General features: G+C 34.6%; 1 protein-coding gene across 1 annotated transcript; it reads right to left on the bottom strand.

Annotated features, from left to right (window-relative positions):
* Positions 1 to 827: 827 nt before the first annotated feature.
* LOC149801631 (uncharacterized) lies at positions 828 to 22,883 on the bottom strand. Its single transcript, XM_089954334.1, has 8 exons — positions 22,776 to 22,883; positions 16,133 to 16,263; positions 15,140 to 15,254; positions 10,779 to 10,890; positions 5,501 to 5,668; positions 4,185 to 4,300; positions 1,711 to 1,819; positions 828 to 1,200 (listed from the first exon to the last, which is right to left on the bottom strand). Exons 1-8 carry the CDS (start codon positions 22,832 to 22,834, stop codon positions 1,129 to 1,131), a joined length of 882 nt encoding a protein of 293 aa, XP_089810460.1. The 5' UTR covers positions 22,835 to 22,883; the 3' UTR covers positions 828 to 1,128.
* Between the last annotated feature and the right edge of the window lie 455 nt (positions 22,884 to 23,338).

The raw sequence follows: 23,338 nt of genomic DNA, 5'->3' as shown, positions 1-23,338 counted from the left end.
GAGATTGTTCTATGTTAGAATGGGCCATGGGGGTAATCTAATGTATTTTCGTCACTCTGTATGACCTTTTTTCGTTCAGATTATTTTTTTCTTCTCAACATCAAGCTCGCGTTGAACACCTGTGCTCTCGTATGTGTTTATTGAAATTGTTTTGAAATAATTTTAATCTGTTTTCGACTTGTCATTTTCTCGTGAGGTTCAGAAACTTAACAAAAATTAAATTGTCTAAGTGGTAGTTAATTGAACACTAATACCAATTTGTAAATACAATATTGTAATATATGTACTTCTATCAGACAAAACTGATTTTACTGTCTAGGTTCAGCAGTGCTCATTTAAAGTCTTATGGTAAAAAAAAATATATGGTTTTTATGCTCTTCTGAAGCCATATGGCCAAAATATGCGGTTTTATGACACGGAAAGGCGTATGGACCTTAAGTGATTGTACACTGTGGTTATCATCAGCCGCTTATCTTTTGTATTTTTTTTGGAATGCGCATGGAAGAAATTTGTATGCCGTATCCTTATGCATGACAGTTTCCATAAATGTTATACATGTACAGCGTTAAAATGCTCTAATGTTCGGTGTATGTACAACAATCGTACTACTTATGTTATGTGTCATGGCATTTAGTCCGCCATATTATCTGACAAATCAAACGTGACATCGTACCTTTAGAATGTGTTGGTAAAATACTCAAATATTTGGTCAATTCAGTCAGAGATATGATTTATTGACACAATATGTTAAAAGGGTGTTTCTGGTGAATTCGCAACTGAGAAAAAAACGACTTAAAGATAGTATTAATTTCATAAATTAAACTTAAATTTCCCGTCTCTTTCACATTTACAGATAGAAAATTGAAAACTATCAATTTTCTTTGGCACAGGCACACTATTTTGAATATATGGTAACGCATGCTTTGATTGTTCTTCATACAGTTTTTTAAAGTCATTCTTTATCCTTCTCAGTATGTTGCAATTATAACTGCTTATTTGAAAATTAAAAGGAATATTTTGCAACAATTCAACAATTAACTTTGCATAAATACAAACGAAACAGCAAAACGGAGATGCAATTCACTGGGCACATCTACATGACCGGAACTATCCTTTCCCATAATGCGCTTATACGGATAATTCCACGTTGAAATCGACGGCGGACTCTTCCGTATCTTCTTTGTTTATACTGAGACTAACCTGGAATGAAATAAATAAAAAAATTAGTGTTGTTTGCTTGTTATGTTATTTTTAACTTCTTGTAGCTATTGAAATATAAGAAAATCATTGGATGCTGTTCGGTTTTGAAACTTACATTTCTTTCGATTAAAAATGGTTCTATTATCCCTCTCACCTAAATTCAGTTACCTTATTAAAAATTTCATTCTATATTCGCAGATTTTTAACCCTGAATCTACAAGCCTTAAATCGCCAGTTTGTATCACTTTGCTTAACAATTTTATTTACATTTGCAGTTTAGTTATACACTTTTAAATAATCCGTTGCACAACCCTTCGCTCAAGTCACACTCAAATGGAGTACAATTACGGTATGTAATAGTTATATAAGAACTACTTAGAATTCTCAAAGTTTGAAAAAAATTTAAAACACGGGGTAAAGAAAAGAAACTGAAGTGCCAACTAGAAAATGTAATCTATATCTTGTTGAGAATATAGTGTTTCCATTAGCCGTCGTTTTCAGATTACTTACGCTTGCTGAAGGAACTGTGACGTCAAGTTTCCAAGAATTTGCTAACTCTTCAACAAATTGGTCGATGTTTATTTCCTTGATCGCCAGGAGACCATTATAGTGCAGGCCACTGTAAATAGAAAGTACGTCACCGCACATGTTGTCAAAAGAATGTTTATATTCGTTGATTTGCTGTATGTATCTTGTATGAAACCAGTGTCAAGATTTACTGCATGTAGTATTCATGATACCGGTGTGGAGATCTAATACATGTACTATCTATGAAACCGATGTCAAGATTACTGCATGTACTATGCATGAAACCGGTGTTAAGATTACTGCAAGCACTATGCATGAAACCGGTGTTAAGATTTACCGCATATAGTATTCATGATACTGGTGTCAAGATTACTGCATGTACTATGCATGAAACCGGTGTCAAGATTTACTGCATATAGTATTCATGATACTGGTGTGAAGATTACTGCATGTACTATGCATGAAACCGGTGTCAAGATTTACTGTATATAGTATTCATGATACTGGTGTCAAGATTACTGCATGTACTATGCATGAAACCGGTGTCAAGATTTACTGCATATAGTATTCATGATACTGGTGTGAAGATTTACGGAGTTTACTGTGCATTATACCCGTGTTAAGATTTACATGTACAATGCACTATACTCGTGTGAATATTTACTGCATGTACTATGCATGATAAAGGTTTGAAGATTTACGACATGTACAATGCACTATATTCATGTGAATATTTACTGCATGTACTATGCATGATAAAGCTTTGAAGATTTACTAAATATACCAAGCATGATACCGGTATGAAGATTTATTACATGCACTATGCAAGATACTATTGTGAAGATTGACGACATGTGCTGTGCATGGTACCTGTGTGAAGATTTATTGAATGTATTATGCATGATACCGGTGTGAAGATTTACTACATGTGCCATGAATGATCCTCGAGTGAAGATGTCCTGCATGTTGCCTGTGTGAAGATTTATTGAATGTATTATGCATGATTTACTGCATTTACTATGTATTGTTACAGTGTGAAGATTTACTACATGTGCCATGCATGATACATGTGTGAAGATTTATTGAACGTGCTATGCATGATATCTGTGAGAAGATTTATTGAACGTGCTATGCATGATATCTGTGAGAAGATTTATTGAACGTGCTATGCATACCTGTGAGAAGATTTATTGAAAGTGCTATGCATGATATCTGTATGAAGATTTATTGAATGTACTATGTATGATAACTGTATGAAGATTTACTGCATGTATTATGCATGATACCCGTGTGAAGGTTTACTGCATTTGCTATATATTATAGCCGTGTGAATATTTGCTACATGTGTCATGCATGATACTCGTGTGAAGATTTGTTGCGTGTAATATGCATAATACCCGTGTGAAGATTTGTTGCGTGTAATATGCATAATACCCGTGTGAAGATTTGGCTTTAGTTCAGTCGTAAATAGAGGTTCTAACTGGAGGATCATTTTAAAAATAAAATGCATTGTTATGAAGAGAACGGAATAATATTTAATTTATTTTAAGCACTGTGAGCATAAGATTGAAACTATTCAGCGAGTTTCATAAATCGTTGGAGCTGAACACATGCCTATACTGAGTTTATTCTGTACAACTTAAACATAATGACCTGTAATGAATTTCATTTGTATTATGATGCCTTGGATATTACTGGTCTTATGCAAACGTAAACGTTATTTGTGACATCAGGATGTTATTACACATGCATACGATTGAAAAATGTGATTCCTGAAACACTTGTGAAAATGAGGGAGTTTGCACTTTTCCTAACTTCGAATGACATATACGTATATATTTTGTTAATTATGGAAGTGCGTTTGAACAGCCAACATAAAGGACACAAATTACAAATGGCAAACGTTATAGTCACGTGACCTGGCCATTTGCATTTTTTCTGGTATGTATGAAAGACAAAGAAGCAGTTGCAATCAGAATCTATTGAGTAAAAGTATAAAAACTCGCCCTACTTTTTATTTGTTTCACTGATCTAACGAATGATTTTCTACACCAACATATTGGTATCCTAGTTAGCTGCCATTTGCGGTGGCCTTGGAAATAAGTGAAAGAAACAAACAAAACAATGTAAAAAAAAACGATGTCATGACATATTCAATGGAAATGAAGTGTATGTAAAAAAATACAAGTTTTAACACTCCTTTTGATACAAAAGACGAGTTTCTCTTTAAAAGAAAACTAGAACGTTAACTATGTAGATTGAGTACAAATCATTACAGGTAGTTATTTGTGATTTCGTTGCGTGGTGTTTGCTACAACCTGAAATTCAGGATATCTAAAAATACGTTGTAAAGATATCATTTTTTATATTTAATGTATTATTTTGTTTAAATTAACCGGACGACTTCGGACTTTAACTGTGAACTAAATTTTATGCTCACTATGTTATAGTCTTACCGTTTATGATACAAGTTTTTAGTGTGGTTTTCAAAGATCCTTTTCCAAGTGGAAACCACGCAAATTATTTTATCTTTAATGGCTTCCTTCACTTTTGTCTCATACTGGACTGAGAGCTGTATGACGAGGCAAGGATAAAAGAGAGAAAGGAGAAAGATAAAATAGTATATGGAAGAATATAAGAAAAACAAAACTGAAAAAGGAATTTTCTTTGAAAGGTACAAAAACACGACTTCTCCAGCTCATACACACAGAGAGACATTCACTCAAATCGACATTAAGAAAATAGTCCGTTTATGTAGGTAGTTGGATAATTAATATTTTTAATTTTAATAAAACGATCAAATACAATTCATATCTGGCAAATTTTGAAGCTCTTGTTCGGCTCCGGTTCGACCTGCGACGAATTCATATTTGATATGATAGTAATAGACTCTTGCACTTGATCATCTTTTAGAGAGTCTCGGATTCCCATCTTTACCATCGTTCATAGTCATCAACTCCATTTTCATCTGTCAACGTGTCAGTTTCTTAACAACATCTATGAAACGCAAACTTAATCATTTACATTCACAAGTACTGGCCTTGTTGGCTCATTGAATCTTTTCCAATTATTGTGACTAAAACAATCTGAAACAAATCAAAAGTATATTTGACTAAGTATTAAATAATCTTTGCTTTGGGTGGTGCAGACAGCACTATATACTTTTAACTAAATCCGCTACATTATTTATGTTGTGATGAGTCTCGGGTCAAATGTTACACTCTACATAGTCCGTGAATTAAAGAGGCAAATAGAGCAGAGCGCAGTGAACCTTTGGAGAATTTGTATTTACTCTTTATATAACGACTATGCAATATTATTGATTTCCTGCAATAACCTTGATTGCAATAGATAATGGTCGCTTATATATCAGAATATAATAATTTGTAGTTTTGGTAGTATTTATTTAATCACATTATGAAGCAGTCACAATGTGTATTGCAGAACTGTTCACAGCTGTCATACATCCCTTTCAACCCAAATTTACGAATTCCTGTGTATTCGTAATGGTGAACGGCAGTTATGAATTCGCAAGATGAAAGCTCAGTGGAGTGTATTGGATTATTTCTCAGGAAAATATGATGGACTCAAGTTTCTAATCATGAACAGAAAATTTCTAGCACTATATGAAATGAACAGTTACTAGCTGATGAGAGAAAGATAACGCGAAAATCCCAGGTAAATAGTCATGTTTAAGGTAGATATGTGCCCATATATGATGTCAGAAGTTGGATCGAGGAATTGGTGAAGGGATGGACCATTATTTGCTCACATTAACAAGCCTATGTCTTTCAGTCTCTTCTTCATCCACTCCAGTTTGATATGCCTGCGTGGCATCCAGCACTTTCCTTTCCAGTTTCTCTCGTTCTCTGTCAGGTGCAGCACCAATGCATAACGCATCCAAGTGATCCAATAGGCGTTTTTGGGCCTGAATAATTTTCTGCAAAAATTAACAGAACTGAAAAGTGCATTTTCGGAAAAGCCTCTTAGAAATGAACATCGCAACACACTTTCAACGTTATAAGTCTGAGATGATTTTATCATCAACGAAACCTTTAGATTACAAACTCATCCTGTTGTGGTCATGGAAAGGGATGCTCGAGAGCACTGCCAGTTTTAAGGTTTCATAATGTTGTCAATATCTATACAAAGAAGATAGTTAAAGAGGTTGTGATGTCCATTGTCTCAAAAAGATCGATAGGTTCATTTTAAGCAGCTTTTAAATAATTTTGCGGAAATGATTATAAGCAAATATTATTAAACTAAAACTTGAAAGTATAGCATCCACGTGTACTCTTTGAGCAGAACGTGTACATCTAAAGAAACATAATATTTTTTACCTTTCTGCCATCCCCAACCCCCGCTACACTTTCCAAAATGTGGTACCTTAATTATCTTATGACGAGAAACGCATGTAGAACTCGTACGTGGATGTAAGTTTAAATATGATATTTTTAAACTATAGACATCTTCCGCTAACGTGCTATAGCACCCCTACTGAAGATTGATTGAAACAAGGAAAATTACTCAGTTGACACCACAACGCAAATATTATAATGACATCAGGTTCTCTTTATTCCAAGTATCTGCTTGCTTTTAATTTCCAAATTCTATACCCATCTAATTATTATCCGATTCCGATTAAACTTTATTGTAACCTTCCCCCCCTTCCCCCCACCTCTCCCCCCCACCCCTCTCTCCCCTCCCCCACCCCACCCCCACTCTCTCTGGAGCGATCCTGTTGATTCCATATCATCTTGTTCGACAACAGTGACAGTACAGCAAATTCAATTTTCAAAACTGTGATAGCCCTACATTTGGATTAGCTCCTCTCTCTCTCTCTCTCTCTCTCTCTCTCTCTCTCTCTCTCTCTCTCTCTCTCTCTCTCACGTACATTCCCCAAAAATACATAATTTATCAGTTGCGTCAAATTTGGTTTTTGTTTATGTTCAAACTGCTCTCTTTATAAAGTAAATCATTCAAATCGTCTTATTTTATCACACATGATGCACAAAGAGCATTCCAATTAGTATAGGATTGAAAATATGTGATGTTCTGTTTTTTCTGTCCGTTCTGAAAATCTAATATTCTTTTCCTTTAATTATTGTATTCCTAGGACGAAAGAAACAGTCATCAATCTTTGTCCCCGTCCGTCTCCGTTTCAGTACTGGCATCATCGTTATCGATATTGCTGTATTAATTTCGTGTTTATATGCCTCGCATTCTTTCAAAATGAAACTTCCAAAGAACTAAGAAGTGACGATTTTTATCCTTGAGCATTTTTTTAAAAAAGCTTAATCCTATATTTGTTACGACGTGACTGTTTCTGTATGAAAGGGAAGAAAATGGTTTATGTTGAATACATATTTTATATTAATGCTAGCTGCTTTCCATAGCGGGAATGTAGATGAACATACCTCTTGTCTACTGCCAGATAAACTAGTCGAGAAAACGGACAAGAGAACTGTATCATTTGTCAATAAATTCTAAAACAGCCTCTTCAACAAGTAGGAATTTCGGTAGTATATTTTCTGCACATGTAAGATTCATGTCATAGAATCATAGCCAAAATTTAGACTTTGACAGAAGGACATATTGTTGGCATAGACGCTGTTGCAGGCGGTAGACCGACGCAAACTCCCTTCAGTTTGGTAATTAACGACACCATCATTTTGTACAACGCAGATGAATAGCAATTTAGAGCGTTGAAGAATCAATAAAGGACGAAGTTTTTTACTTAACTGCTTTGTCACACGAGGAGTCTCAATTTGGGAATTCGGAACTGTCTTGTCGACCAAGAAATGACACTAAGACGATGATATGAATAAATCACGACTGAAAATGGAAATAGTGTCCTGCGGTATCTTCATAACAAGATAGACCCAAAGGACGTGGACAACCCGCCCATACCAATGAGTATCAACCTGCTTTCGTTAATAATTTGGACATTTTATGGATACCCTAATTTAAGGTACACTAATTTAATGTACAGATGAAGATAGGCAATTGCAAAATATCTCTTTCAAGATCAACTTCTTGCAAAGAATTAGCTTACTGTAAAATAGAAGAACGTCCATTGCATGAAGCAGTTGTGCAGTATCACCTCAGGCATGCATTTCACGGTAAGAAATAAACGAAGAAAGAATGTAGCTATCGTACTTATGTGAAAGAAGTACACATTAAGTCTAAATTCAAACAAATCTCATATTGTAAGATTTCATTACAACAATTCATAAAAACATAAAAATGATGATCTATCGGATGTACAGAATAATTAAAAGAGCATGAAGGATTTGGACCATACCCAAGTTCAGAGCGCCTGACGAAATTGGCTGGAAAGGAGTGATGCACATCCATAGGCATAACAACAATCAATGGTTCAACGTAATCACGTGTCAAGAGGTATAAAACTAGCACAGGTTAACTGCAGACAGGTATAGTATCTAGCGAAATATATGTATCCATGAGACGCTTTATAAATTCATGCGAGATGTATCGTGATCAACCCACTTTCTAGGAAATATTTTAGATAAAAGGTGCTTGACAACATCTGATAGCTATCGTATTGAAAGACTCTAACTCAGACTGAAGAATCATTTCGGTTCTGATATGGTAATCCAGAAATGGCATGCTGGAGTAAAATTTCATTGGGTGATACGGTACATTCAGCTTTACAATTCAGTTCATCTTCCTTAGTGTCAGGATGACAGCGACGTCATCCACAATGACGAAAGTGACCTTTAAGAGGAAAATAAATATCTTGTTTAGTACCTCACAAATGTTGTCATCTGACATAAACAATGTTATTTGCAGTCCAGTTCAATTATTTCTGCAAATGATCTTAACACGCAAAAGTAAAAGCAGATGAAACAATATTCTCTGAATTGGCTCTTACGAATGGCGTCACATTAGAGAAGCTCTTGTCAATGAACAAGACCAGATACATGTGATTATAACTGATCATGGTTTCTAGCACCGTACAACCTTTGGTATGACCAAAACTCCTAAGCACGCAAATCTTGCCCTTTCCTTGGCATAACAAAAACTCCCATACACACAAGTATTATTATCTCGGGTCTTTGGCGTGATGAAAACTCCTAAACGCACAAGTAGTGTTCTTTCTTTGGCATAGTCAAAACTCCCCATAAACACCAGTCTTGTTATCTCGGTCGATGACATGATAAAACTCCTAAGTTAACAAATCTTGTTTTCTCTTTTCGCCACCTCGCTGGTTCAAAACAGTTGGAGAAACTGTTTCACTGTATGGGCTACTGTTCCTTCAGCTCTACGTTTGAACATACTGCTACCAGTTTAAATTAGAGACATTGGCCAAAACGCTGGTGTAGTAATGCAGCCGAACATATAACCAACTGTTTTGTTACATCATGAGATAATCTCGATTCACCGAAGGAAATGCTTGATGTTAAACATATACTCCATGCAGTTATGGTGATTGCTTGTCAGAGAGGGAATATTATCCCGAATACAAGACCCAAGAATATTGGACGACAAATTATACAACTCCAATATCTAAAATCTGAATTAATCGGTCAACAGTTGCTGTGGTAAACATACGTGTATTATCTAATCCGAGGAAACGTCCATCCAGAATAATTTTGCCCCTTTAATGAAGAAGATGTATCCATTAAGTACTTAGATATGTCATGGGCCCGATTCAAAATGTGTCCATTTCTGTTTATTGAGGTAGAATTATCAAAGCGTATGCATGAAGGTCTGCGTTCAGAAAGGAAAACTTTCCGGATTCTTTAGTGACTGAAAATAAAGTCATTTTTTAATATATCTGCTACAAATAAAAGTCAACAATAATTTAAAAAACAAACAAAACATTTCAACTGATCCTAACCGCTTTGGATTGATAGTCCTAATGAAAAGTAGAAAAGTAGAAATGTCAATCTAAAAGAAAGTCTCTGTGCCTTATTTTCTATCAAAATTATTCAGCATGAAATCTCAAATACACACAAAAATATTCTTCTCTAGAAACATCGTAAGGTTTGTTTCTAACTGCCGGTTACCTGTAACATAATTGCAGACTGGTTTATAGTCAACGGAATTGCAGATATCCAGATGGTCAGTGGGAACAATATGCCTAAATTCTGAGTGTTGACAATAAAATATTTTCACCTATTTAATTCACGTTAAAGGATAAATTGCTTCGCATTTAACAAATTAAAACTTATTTATATCAAAGAGTAAGAGTGTGGTCGAAGTAATTTCCTCTGTCTTTGAGGTCAGAATGTAAATTCCAAATGCTCCTGTACCAAAGCAGTGGAATAAACATATTTGTAATTCCTTAAATTGCAACCACATGATCAAATCAATGAAGAACGCATGTAATCGGAACACCTAATCGTCTTGCCAGGGGAGTATGAGTGTGGTGCGAATAAGTGTGTCATTCTCACACAGGAAAGAATCCACCATAACCCAATACTCGAATTAGAGCTTAGGAGCGGTGGATGGGTGACACAAGCATGCCACCGCATGCCAAGTATATGTGCCAAAGTTTCACATGAATAGCCACCCACAAGACACGAATAGTTATTGCAGTGCTATGTGACTGTGACACTGTAGTAATATGAGCTGTGGTTTCAAATTGATGTAAACTATGTGCCAAACCATTCTCGAAGTTTGCTTCAGTTGATATTTTGGTAGCAGTGCAAAATAAAGTAATATCGTCTTCAAATTGTGTTTTACAGACTTGTGCAAGATACAAACATTTCTGTTGATTTTCCCCTACCCAATAAATTTGGGTTATCATAATGGATATACATCGCTTCAACGAAATCAGTAGGCTGCCACCGTATAGACCATTTACTAAGACTATAACCAGCCTTGAATTAACATTTGGACCCAAGGAAATACGAAACAAGTCGCGAACTGATCAAGTGGTGAATGACGATGGTATCTGTGTATAGTCACCTCTGTATGATCAGATACAGTTAGCTTATACAGGATTGTAACAATTTAAAACCATTCTGGAACCTCAATCAAACATCAAGGAATAGAACCTTCCAGCATAACAATTGCAGTACCTTTTGCTTGGCATCGAGTTTGGAGACAATTTTGGCATACGATTTCTTTGCGTTCATCAAATTCTGCTGAAGTTGGTTCCTTGATCTGACCGCATCTTTATCTTCTGTAAAGCTAATATATATATATATATATATATATATATATATATATATATATATATATATATATATATATATATATATATATATATATATATATATATATATATATAGTGTTACGCTTCTATGATTTAAAACTAAATAACAGAGAAGAACAAAAACCAACAGGTTTGTTAGAAATTCAACAACTTATTAATTTCCCTTGAATCCATTCTAAAAACTAAATAAAATAACACAGTATTCTGAATTAAATTTTAAACAGTGCTAAAAGTTATGTCACAGTTCCAAAAGTATTGAGTATTCCGAATGAATTTCGGTGGTGTACTGAATGAATTCCAATCTTAACAGTACTGCTCTATCAGTAGTCTCGAATGTGTTGATGTTCAGTCTTGGTGTATCATAATCCAAAATGTCCTTGAATAAATTCGCAAAAATGTCCAAAATAGCAATTTAGAATGAATAATTTAAACAAATAACTCTCCTCAAATTAAAATTGAACTCATGTAAAATATATTCCAAAAAGCTGATTATTCGATATGGAATGAAGGCTTCCTGCTTACTTCTCCACGATATAAAGACCTAAATCAAAATACGACGACTAGGATGATTGTCATAAAACACCATTCTGTTCTAGAAAATGAATTGGTCAAAAGCATGGCTGTATCTAGAACTCGAACATAGTAAACATGTTTACCCTACATGACATTAGACATGCAGACCCAATTCCAACCCTCACATATGGATAAAGTTCAATCACGCAATATATATATATATATATATATATATATATATATATATATATATATATATATATATATATATATATATACACACACACACAAATCTTATAGCGAATAACGGTCATATCAAGAACACTGGATCCAGCAAGGGATCGATTTTGTCAGGGATTGATTAAGAAAAATGCAATAAACTTAAATAAACTTACTACTAACGTACTAACATTACAAAACTATTATCTAACTAGCCTAAGCGCTTTCTATTCTTAATGAGTTTTTTTTTCAAAGGCACATACAAAACATAGACAAAACAAACAAATAGAACAGAAAAACCGTTGTGTTTGCAAAACTTTACATGACTATGACTTGTTGCGGATGCTGGAAAATATTTTATATTGACCTAGAAATCGATAAGCCATAACGACATCTTTTATTTTATGTAAATGTATGTACGCGTAAATTATATATGCAATATTTTTAGGAGGAAACTGGAGGTTCAACTTTTAGCATCGGTGGAACTTGCACTTCATCGATGATATAGAAATGAAGTGGCAACATGGAAGAGAAAATCGAGATGATTTCATATCAAAGGCAAACAACTTCAATCCTTAAATAAAATTCACGGTAGAAATCTCCAACTCAAACCACGTTTTCCTGGACACAACAACCAGACTGGTAGAAAAGAAACTCCATTTAGACATCTACTCGAAACCAACCGACAAACACCCGTATCTCCTCCCTACCAGCTGTCATCCAAAACACTGCATTAGGAACATCCCATATAGCCAGGCACTGAGGATTCGCAGAATTGGCTCAGACGATGAAACATTCCAAGAACGGACTGAAGAGTTATCTAAACATTTGATTTACCGAGGCTACGACAAAGACCTGATTGCGGAGACAACCCAAAAGGCGAAACAAACAAACCGCAATGATTTACTAAAATAGGGAGAGAAGGAAAAGGCTGATAGGATACTATTTATCCTGACTTACCATCCATTTAACCCCAAAGTAGGTAAAATCAATCGTGGAATTGTGTGATGCAATAAAGTTAATCCTCCCGAGAAAAAAAACTATAGTAGCCTACTGGAGATCAAAAACTACTCAAGGTCAGGGCGAAACTAACGCCAATCACTAACCAAGACCACACTAGTCAATCTGGCCCCTGTGGCGAAAAAAGGTGCAAAATATGACAGTGACCAGTCCATTTTCTAACACAGCGTCTAGAGAAAATCTAAAAATGAATGGTCCAAACAAAACGTGCAAAACAGAGGATGTAATTTATCTTATCACACAGAACATTGAAACAAAGCGGTTTAAACCAAGAAGACTAGAAAAAGACAGCCCCTCACAAATAAACTTTTAAATAATTCTCTAACTTTGCGTATTCGTCACCCAATAACCTATAATTACAACGATGACAATGAAATATCCGGGATATAATTTGCACGTACATAAATATATATAAAATAAGAGATGTCGCTATGGCTCATCCATTTCTAGGTCAATATAAATATTCTCCAGCATCCGCAGCAAGTCATAGTCATGTAAAGTTTTGCAAACACAGCGGGTTTTCTTTTTTTTATTTGTATTGTCTATGTTTTGTATTTGCCTTTGACAAAGACTCATTAGGAGTCGAAAGCACTTATATAATGAGAAATAATTACTAGGTCGTCATGCGAGTGTGTCTGCTACACAGGAGTGCATATACCACCAATTGAGTAGCATCATTATTATCATTTTTTGGTGATGTGTGCTTAGTCGTGAGAGAATATGGGCTCGTGTGTGCAGGCATGACGATGGGTATCATTTATCGGCGGACCTGGGTTCGAGTCTCCGTAGAGTACGAATTATCAAACATGTATGATATATATATATATATATATATATATATATATATATATATATATATATAATTAATACAAATATATTTTAAAAACTTCAACTGCAGCCCTGTATATCAATGATGAATTTCCACCCATTAATCATTGATGACTAAAATAACGGTAAAAAGTATGAATAGTCCCCGTTTTCTAATAAATTTAACATAGTGCAGAATTTCATAGCAATCCTTTCTTTTTTCCGTTCCCCTCTCCATTATCATGCATAAGGGGCAGCATACAAAAAAAAAAAAAAAAACAAACATGGAGTTAGTGAGAAAATTATTTGTGTTGGATGAAAACCTTAAAAAACTGAACTTGTGCCAAGCAACCTACAAGAATATGGTTCGTCGTAACCGTATGTTTACATTTTCCCTGGGATCTATATACAGTGTTCATAATATCAATGATACCTTGTTTCAATAGCCTGTCGACACTATAAGTTAAATTCGTAGGTTACGAGGCACACTTACTGTAACGTATTTAATGCTTTATTATCGTTGTTGTTGTTGTTGTTTCTTAAACCTATTACAATGTTTTAAAAATCGGTTATTATTAATTAATTGTGAAAATGTCCAAACGGTGCCACCCTTCATCTCTCTCTCTCTCTCTCTCTCTCTCTCTCTCTCTCTCTCTCTCTCTGGACCACCGTAGCAAGATGCGGGCGAAACTCCATGAAAATACGAGCGTTGGGGATTTTCGCTTGTGTCATACGACGATGCCTTTAGACCTATGACTGATGGTAAAGGTAAGTCAAACCGCGCAAAGGAAACGGAGAGAGAGAGAGAGAGAGAGAGAGAGAGAGAGAGAGAGAGATTGTATGGTCAGTAATAAAATTAATTAAAGCAGAATAATAGCTTAGATCAACTGTAAATATATAAAAATGTTTTGATTACCTCTAGTTGGTTCGTTGTTTCGCTTAGTTTCTATTCCAAGCTCATTTCCATGCGCAAGTACGTGAATTGCTGAGAGTTCAGTGTGTGCAAGAGGCTAACGTGTTCGTAGTTCTCGACTTTCTTCATAAAAACAATCGTTCATGTTTCAATCATAAGCGTCTTATATTGATTACACTAATGTGAATAAAAATGGAAACTTAAAAAGAAAACAACCAACTTATTAATTTGCAAATGATATTGTGAACAACAAGAAAAGGGATAGGACTATATTTTGTAGCGGACACACTTGCACGGATGTGATGTGTTCATTCACTCGGTCAATATACAGTTGCCCAGAACATATCTTAACTGCGTCAAAATGGCAAATGTGTGTATTTGTATGTGATATAAATAATATGAATGTATATAGTATACGTTGTATCAATGATATACCACTCATTATATAAATTTTTCATTTAAAAGAAACTCGGCAAGCCTCGTTAGTAGTAGTCCCACTATACTACTATCGTTTCCTTTTAATTAATTTTTTTTTACATCTCTTGGTACATCATTGATACAGCATACTATATATATATATATATATATATATATATATATATATATATATATATATATATATATATATATATATATATATATATGTGTGTGTGTGTGTGTGTGTGTGTGTGTGTGTGTGTGGCGGAATAAAGCAAAGGCTATATTTCTCGTCATGAAATGTCCATAATTATTAATATCAATATGAAAAATACCTGTTTAAGTAATCAATGGCCTTCCTGTCATATTTAGCAACATTGCGTGAAGCATCGGCCCTTATCTTGGTTGCTGCTACGTCACACTCCAGGGCCGTCCCCCAATGATCCCCATCTTAAACAAGTAAATATTCCCGTTTTCAAATGTTTTATTTATTTAAAATAACGGCTTTCTGTAAGTGAAGTTGCACACATAGGATATCTGAAAGAATGATACATCAGTTATCATGATGCGCATATCAAGGTCTCCTCAGTGTTTTTAATTACATAAATATTATCAGATATATACTGCTCAAAATTCCGAACAGATCGATGTGTATGGATATAATTTCTATACTGATGTATTTAAAGATGTTTATTTTGGCTGCAATGGGTTAAACCCGCTTTAAAGTTGTTTTCATGGCCCAGATCATTTGGTTCGGATTTAACCGAATCCGGGTACCATTGAGTAGTAGTCCACTGAGCTACGTTTTGCCTTAGTATGACATAGTTCTAAATATATATTTTCTCAACAATGTCAATGAAACTTTTACCATATATAGAAAATTACATTATTGTCTGTTAAACGTAAGACCTTAATCGTCCTGAGACACTAGCAAAAATTAGCTAAACACTATTTTCACTCGCGGCTATGTGTGTGTGTGTGTGTATGTGTATATATGTGTGTGTATATATGTATGTATATATGTGTGTGTGTGTGTGTTACTTACCAATTACTTACAGTGTTAAACTGACCAATAACTTACGTGCAAGTTTTCATTATGTAATTAAGATTCTTACATTGCTGCAATCCATAGACTATATAACTTATTGGTCAGTTTAACACTGTAAGTAATCGGTTTTTGTGTTTGACTAAAACGTCAATGTAATTTGTCATTTGAATATGACAATTTAATTTTGTGTTTTTTATATCATTACATTCCAGTATCACTGCATGTTTCACAGCAGCTTTAAATATGGTCAGGTTTGGGACTTCCTTTACGGAAGACTTACTGTTGGTGGTATTGGGTGGTAATTTCTTTATCTCCTTCTGGATATCTGTGATCCACTCTGTTGCGTTTTCACAGTACTTTTGCTCAAACGCAGCTCTTCTTTCTAGGTACTTCTTCCATGTGGCTATGTTTCTATAAATAGATAGGCAGATAGATCGATAGTGGTAATGTGAGAAAATTTGCATTGTGTATATGTAAAAATTATTGTACGTAAATCCATATTTAGAGTGAACAGACTGGTTTAAATTCTTCGGACTGTGTACTTTTTAAACGCACAAGCCGTTACTTCCATGGGCATATTATCATTTTTCTACAGTTCACTGACTGTCTGGATAAATACATTAAACCTGATTATTCGGCTTGTTCCTTGTTCATATCTACCAAGGATTTAAACAGCTATGTGTTATTGCAGGTTTCTCTATAGTTCCCGAGATATGGATAATGAGCCTACGGTTTAAGAAATCTGCGTTCAAAGCAATCTCTTTTGATTACCGTTAATACTTTGTATTTTGCACTATCGCATATGACCTGAACGTGTACTTCCGAGTCTTTATTAATGGCAGTCGGTGTTTGCATTGGGGGTGGGTGGGTTATAACATCATTCTGGCTAACGATGCTGATGTAAGTGTTGGTGAACGAAATGTATAGCTTCTAACGGAGTTTGAAGCCAGCAGGTTTGGTGACATTGCTCCGATATTTCTCTAAAACTGCCATTCCTCTATTGAAGTAGGAATAAAAGAAGTCGTGGACTTGCAGCCGGTTTAGTCTTGCTGTAGTCGACTAACATAATTTTACATGATTCAACTTGGCAGTCAAAAATAAGCCAGAATACTGAGCAGCTTACGATGTATAACACTCATTATCTATGCTTGTTAACCCAATAGGCAGCTTGGTATATATTTAACCTGAAATGTCTGGAGAAAGGTCTTTAGACATTACTCTATATTCTATAAAGTAAAGTATTAGATGCTGGCAATATAAACAGGCATTGTATATAAAGAACAAGTTCTGAGCTGATGGTACATTTACCTACTGAACTCTACAATATCAGAGGATTAACGCCAAATGCATTTAGGCAGAGTAATATCATACGTTGCGGAGAACACTCATGTCTAACGTGAAGTTCTTAGTATTTATAACACGTACAATGGAGAGAATGTTGCCATACCTCTGTTCACGTACTGTGACTGATATTTCTCACCCATGCGACAGAGAAATCTGTTTTTTTAACCTTACTTTTCTTATCTCAGTCTGGTTGTGTCAGACTGGTCCTCTCAGTCAACGCGCTAGGAACTACTCTTCAAAAGAAGAGACCAGTGTTGTTTTCTGTTGTGCCTGACGTAGTTGTTATAAAATCAAATAATAACAATAACAACACTAGATATATAACAAAAAGAAATTTACTCATAAAGCAAAGTAAGGTCTCTCCGGCTTTGATAACACATCATACGAAACATTTTGAGAAAGACAGACACACACACGTACACCAAGTTCAATTACATGGTATAGTGCTCGAGACTACATACATCAATGTGAATTTCATCCTTTCTGTTGCTAAAGTATCTAATTAGATTTAAATACTTCGTGAGAACGATTTGGGTACTTTTGCTAGATTTAATGACGCTGACCTGAAAATTTACTGAGCTACAGGTAGGATAAAATTATATATGCTGTGTGGAATGGACTATGACATAAAACACTTTTCTAGACACACGGGCAATACACATCACTGACTACAAAAATCCATACTCGCTCAAGATCATCTGCAAATCCGGCAACAAACAAGAAATTGTTACGTCTGACCAGCGTTCTTCAGACTTTGCCAAACACACCCAACCAGCCCCAGTGTAATTAGACGTTGTAAACAAATGAAAATTCCTGCAATTAAATCACACTGGTTCATTCATCAGTCCACTTGCTATTCCACAAGAAAATTTCCATCTAGCTTGTCATGGTGCTAATAATAGCAACACCTGCCATATTTACAGGACAGAACATATAAATTTCCAAGAATATTATGAATTTGAAATCTCCTCAGTCATTACCCACTTCGTTAGAATCAGGTGTGTACTTACTTTGTCGTACCGTTGCTTACCATATAACGTTTCCAAATTAGAGCAGATGAAAGTTAAAAGTTACCTGTATAAAAGATATCACTTATTTATTGTTATTTTCATTTGATATCCAGCGATTAAATGCAATAATACAGTAATAATATCAAATGGTTTTATGCTTCTATTTTATCATCCGTTTAACATGTGTAAATAGAGTAGACTGGGCACCCTATAGCACTCATTAACATAATCGTATTAATGCGCGTTTACAGAAATAAAAGCACGTGGCATGAGACGCTTATGAAGCAAAAAAACAATTATAACTTGTTTCTTTTTTTGTGGATATTTTTGTGTCTTTTTTACAAGCAGAAAATATATCTAGATTCTAAGAAGATAACTTTTTAGATTTTGATAAAAAGTGCAAAACCTGATGACCTTCATACAGAGTGGGAGGCAATATTAGTATTTGATGAATACTGTGTTTTGAATCTGCTAACTATACTGCGAAAGTGCCGAGTTATTTTAATTTAAATTGGGGAAAAAATTATGTGAGAAAAGTAACCAATGTCGGTGTTTATGCCAATACTAGAAAATCCCAGTCGCAGGGTTACATTTTTTTTGGCTTCACCTCGGCAGAGCCTCGTGGGGGAGACAATAATTTAATCCCTTTCCTGAAATTTCCTTTTCTCGGTGCGAACCCCAACATAGTCTTTTATGGAAATCATACACCAAAACAAACGGAGTTCCAAGTTCTTCCAGTATGATGCAAAACTTATAATTCAGCGCTTCATTTGTAGATGTAACATAGAGTGACGTGTAGCAATTAAACATCTCAATTTTGTGAGTGCTTAATTCCTCTTCACCGCCAGCTCGCTATATAATATAACATAAGGGCTTCTAAACACCTGAAGAACAAAATACATTTTTCAGGGTTCTTTTGTGATAATTATAGTAATTTCAATTTCTTGTATACGTTTCAAAATTAATATGTCCAGTATTGTATAACACATCATGATCTAACTGGTCTGGGAGCGGTGGGTCCTTGAAAATAGAAGACTAATACATATTTATTTTTTCCGCAGGTTTTATCCGCAAATTCTAGCGGGTATTTTTTTTTAAATAGAAAAAGTCATTTTTTGAGATTGTTTTGTTAATTATTTTAGTAACGACGGCCATATTGGAGGGCAGATCGACAGCATTTATACAAATTAAAATGGCTTTGTGACAGGATATTTTCTGTCACGTTGGTACAAATTCTTTTGAGTAGAGTTTTAGTAGAAGCCATTCACAAGTTTTCATGTTTTTACAAACGGGCATATTGAAAATCCGATTGATATAATTTGCTTGTAAAGTTTAGTAGGCTCTCATAAAACCTGTTCCTGTTCATTTGGATTTAGTCAAAAGCTCTTGGGCGGTTTTAACAATTTTTGGTTTTTACGGGCGTTTTTGGTTTGTTTTAGTTACCGAGCGTTGCGATTAACGTACATTTTAGCATTGTACTTGTCTCCATTACCATATCTTGTTTAAGTGTTATTAACCTCCCAGTTAGTATTCGTGAGCATTGACCTTTCTTAAGTTGCGTAGACTATGACGAAGTTTAAAGCCGACGTTTTGTCTAATATTCTAGGACAGGTTCTTTTTCGTGGTCAGTATCAAAATCAGCCTCCGAAAGAACTTTTTGTCCCATGAAGAGATGAGCTGTCGCGAATCCGTCAGTAAAGGACACATCAAAAAAATTAAGGAAATGATGAAAGGAAAATAAATGTTAATTATTTAAAACGCTGGACTGTTTATAAAACCATGTATTTTCGTATTACTGCTTGAACAAATTAGAAAGGTTAGAGTCTTCAGGTAATAAATCGGCTTTTGTTTTCCTCAGGTGATATATCGGCTTTTGAATCCCAGTTAAATGGCTTATACTTAATGGAATACATGTCCAGAAATTTTTGTTTTTGAAATTGTTATATTAATTAATGGCGCTGGATATACTTTACTTAAAATCGGATTCTTTGTATCAGTTATAGTAATGCCGTAAAATATGTATGTATGTATGTATGTATGTATGTATGTATGTATGTATGTTTGTATGTATGTATGTATGTATGTATGTATGTATGTATGTATGTTTTTATTCCTATTTATCACTCCATCTTGCATTTTGCATCATCGTCATGGATGTTCTACAGGTATGTACATTATGTAAAATATTCAAGATGTACCTGCCTTTAAAGCATCCATGACAATTAATACAAATGCGTTGTTGAAGAAATAAGTTTACTGATTTCCTGTTGAACTACCAATTTCTCTCAATCTCAACCCTTCCCTATGCATATATATATATATATATATATATATATATATATATATATATATATATATATATATATATATATATATATATATATATAAAATGCTGCTTTTTATATCGTATAAAAAGGCTTTTAATATTGGCCAAACGCTTTTCCAATATGTTTGGACGGGTAAACCTCGCAGATGGTGTTTAATGTTCAGTATATTCTCCAAGGAAACATATTTGCTTAAGTAGGAAAATTTGAAGTCATATTCCATTTCGCTTTAACATCGCACTGCTCGACTTTCTTAATTTCTCCTGTCAAACATGTTTATAAATGAGGACGAATAATAATAATAATGATGATAATAATAATAATAATAATGATAATAATAATAATAATAATAGTGATAATAATAATAATGATGATAACAATAATAATAATAATAATAATAATAATAAGTAGTAGTAGTAGTATATCAAAGGAAAATAAATAAAAACGCAAATTGAACTTTCGTTAGAAAATATAATGCAAGAATTTAGTCTGATGTCTAAGAATAAAGTTATAATAAGAACTTGCAGCCCAGCAGGAAATATATTGTTTGCTCTATAAATAGACGATAAAAGCGTGAGTTTCTTCATGTAAGCGAACAGTAAGGTACTGTTACACGGGGTGAGTGAACGTCCCTCCGTATTTGGTTTTCGTTATCTAGGGGTTGACCGCCTTCGATGTTATTGCCCGGTTCGAGTAAATAGAAATATAAATGGTGAAACTTATAGGTGGAATAGATAGAGATCTGAGCAGGTATATAGAACAAACCAACACGAGCCCCCGTACATATAAACAAACAATTTAATCAATTACATACAAACACTGTGAAAATTCATTACATCAGGAGTGTACTCTGCTTTTAGAAATTTAACTTTCACCGAAATACAAAGAAAACGCAAATAGATCTAAATAAGATAGCCAATCTGTTACTGATAGATTTAGTTCATCATAAGATCGAGTGAACAATCGAAGTCAACGTCTCGTATGATTTCATAACCTGCTCGTCCTCAGTCTGTTTTTGCTTCCTCTGTCGCTGTTCAGACCCCTTGGATCTCGGGATGATACTTTCTACCACCCGTCTCAGGACACTCTCAAAATACTTCTTCAGAGATTAACACGTCGCAGGGTTGCGTCACAGGATTATATGTCTCACTGCACCTTTCTCTATGCTTCTCCGTATAGGTCTCAGAATAACATCACTCATTCGTTCATACGTCTCTGGAGCTATTTTCTCCCTTTGCCGTCAACGTTTTTCCTCCCCCTAATCGGTAGATTAGTTCGTCGGTTCCTTTCGACAATCGTCCCCTTTTTGGACAACAGTTTTACGGAAATTTCTTGCAAATTTCCGGAGTCATAACCTTTGGATCTCCTCTTGTAGGAAAAGCTTAGACTGATTAAAATTCGATGCGGGCGATATTAAAACCTATGAAATTTTGTGTTGGAACACGCCCTCTCATTTAATGTACCAATCAGAATCAAATATCTCTGCCGCCTTTTTTCAGAGGCGCCAAAGTCAGGGTCAACTTGACCCTGGTAGTTTGAGTAACAGAGTTTCTGCATTCTCTCAATTGTGACAACTTTACCATGAAAATGAAGTTTTCCCCGTCCTAAATTGTCCGCCTGGCTGCTGTATAAACAAATGTTTAATTAGGAACAGAATTCTCCCTCTAAAGGACATTACCGTACACGGTAGTATGGAGATATGATACGCGCTTGTCTCCATAAATCTAATTAATGGTTGTCTGGTCTCAGCTAATGTATTCTTGTTAGATCGACATAAAATTTGCCACTTCACAGGTACTAAAGTAAGCTATATATATAAACTTGTAATGTCAAGTCAGGAATAGAAGACTTTATATTCATCATTAATCTTGTAATGTCAAGTCAGGAATAGAAGACTTTATAATCATTATTAATCTTGTAATGTCAAGTCAGGAATAGGAGACTTTATAATCATTATTAATCTTGTAATGTCAAGTCAGGAATAGGAGACTTTATAATCATTATTAATCTTGTAATGTCAAGTCAGGAATAGGAGACTTTATAATCATTATTAATATTGTAATGTCAAGTAAGAAATAGGAGACTTTATAATCATTATTAATCTTGTAATGTCAAGTCAGGAATAAGAGACTTTATAATCATTATTAATCTTGTAATGTCAAGTCAGGAATAGAAGACTTTATAATCATTATTAATCTTGTAATGTCAAGTCAGGAATAGGAGACTTTATAACCATTATACTCACATCAGAGTTAGGACCTCCGTGTCTTCTTCAAACCCTCTAAACAATGTAAATTTTGCCATATTTATGGATAAAAGGTACACAGGCTATACTGTGTAATGATGGGGCCACAAGCTGACTCACCTGTTGCTGCTTAAGTAGCTGACGTCAGAAAGGTATCCAAGAAACTAATCGTGATGTAAGCAATTGTTGACGTCACCACACCATAATGTATGGGAAATTGGAGAAAGAGAGTATTGCGTCATATTGACTTGATATAAAGGCGTTTATGTTAACAGCTAGTTAGCTGAATTTAATATGAAAACTGGTATTGAAGTGAAACAATTAATTGATTCCTTTCGTAAGATAGGTCAATAAATTAGAGAAGGTATTAGTTTAAATTCAGTACAGTAATATTTTTGTTACTGAGAAGAGATAGAAAAAAAACGATAATTTAAATATGAAAGAAAACGTAAATTAAACAAAATAAGCACAATGATGTCCGGTGGATTCTAAACATCCGAGAGCCATTAGCTGAGGTCAGTTGGAGGCTCTATAAAACGTAACAACACCATCTCATGTCATGA

The sequence above is a fragment of the Sinohyriopsis cumingii genome, chromosome 4 (genome assembly GCF_028554795.1).
Source record: "Sinohyriopsis cumingii isolate HCF-2022 chromosome 4, ASM2855479v2, whole genome shotgun sequence".
In the NCBI taxonomy this organism is placed as follows: Eukaryota; Metazoa; Mollusca; class Bivalvia; order Unionida; family Unionidae; genus Sinohyriopsis; species Sinohyriopsis cumingii.
The sequence above is the reverse complement of the archived record's forward strand: the minus strand, read 5'-3'. Positions and strand labels throughout refer to the sequence as shown.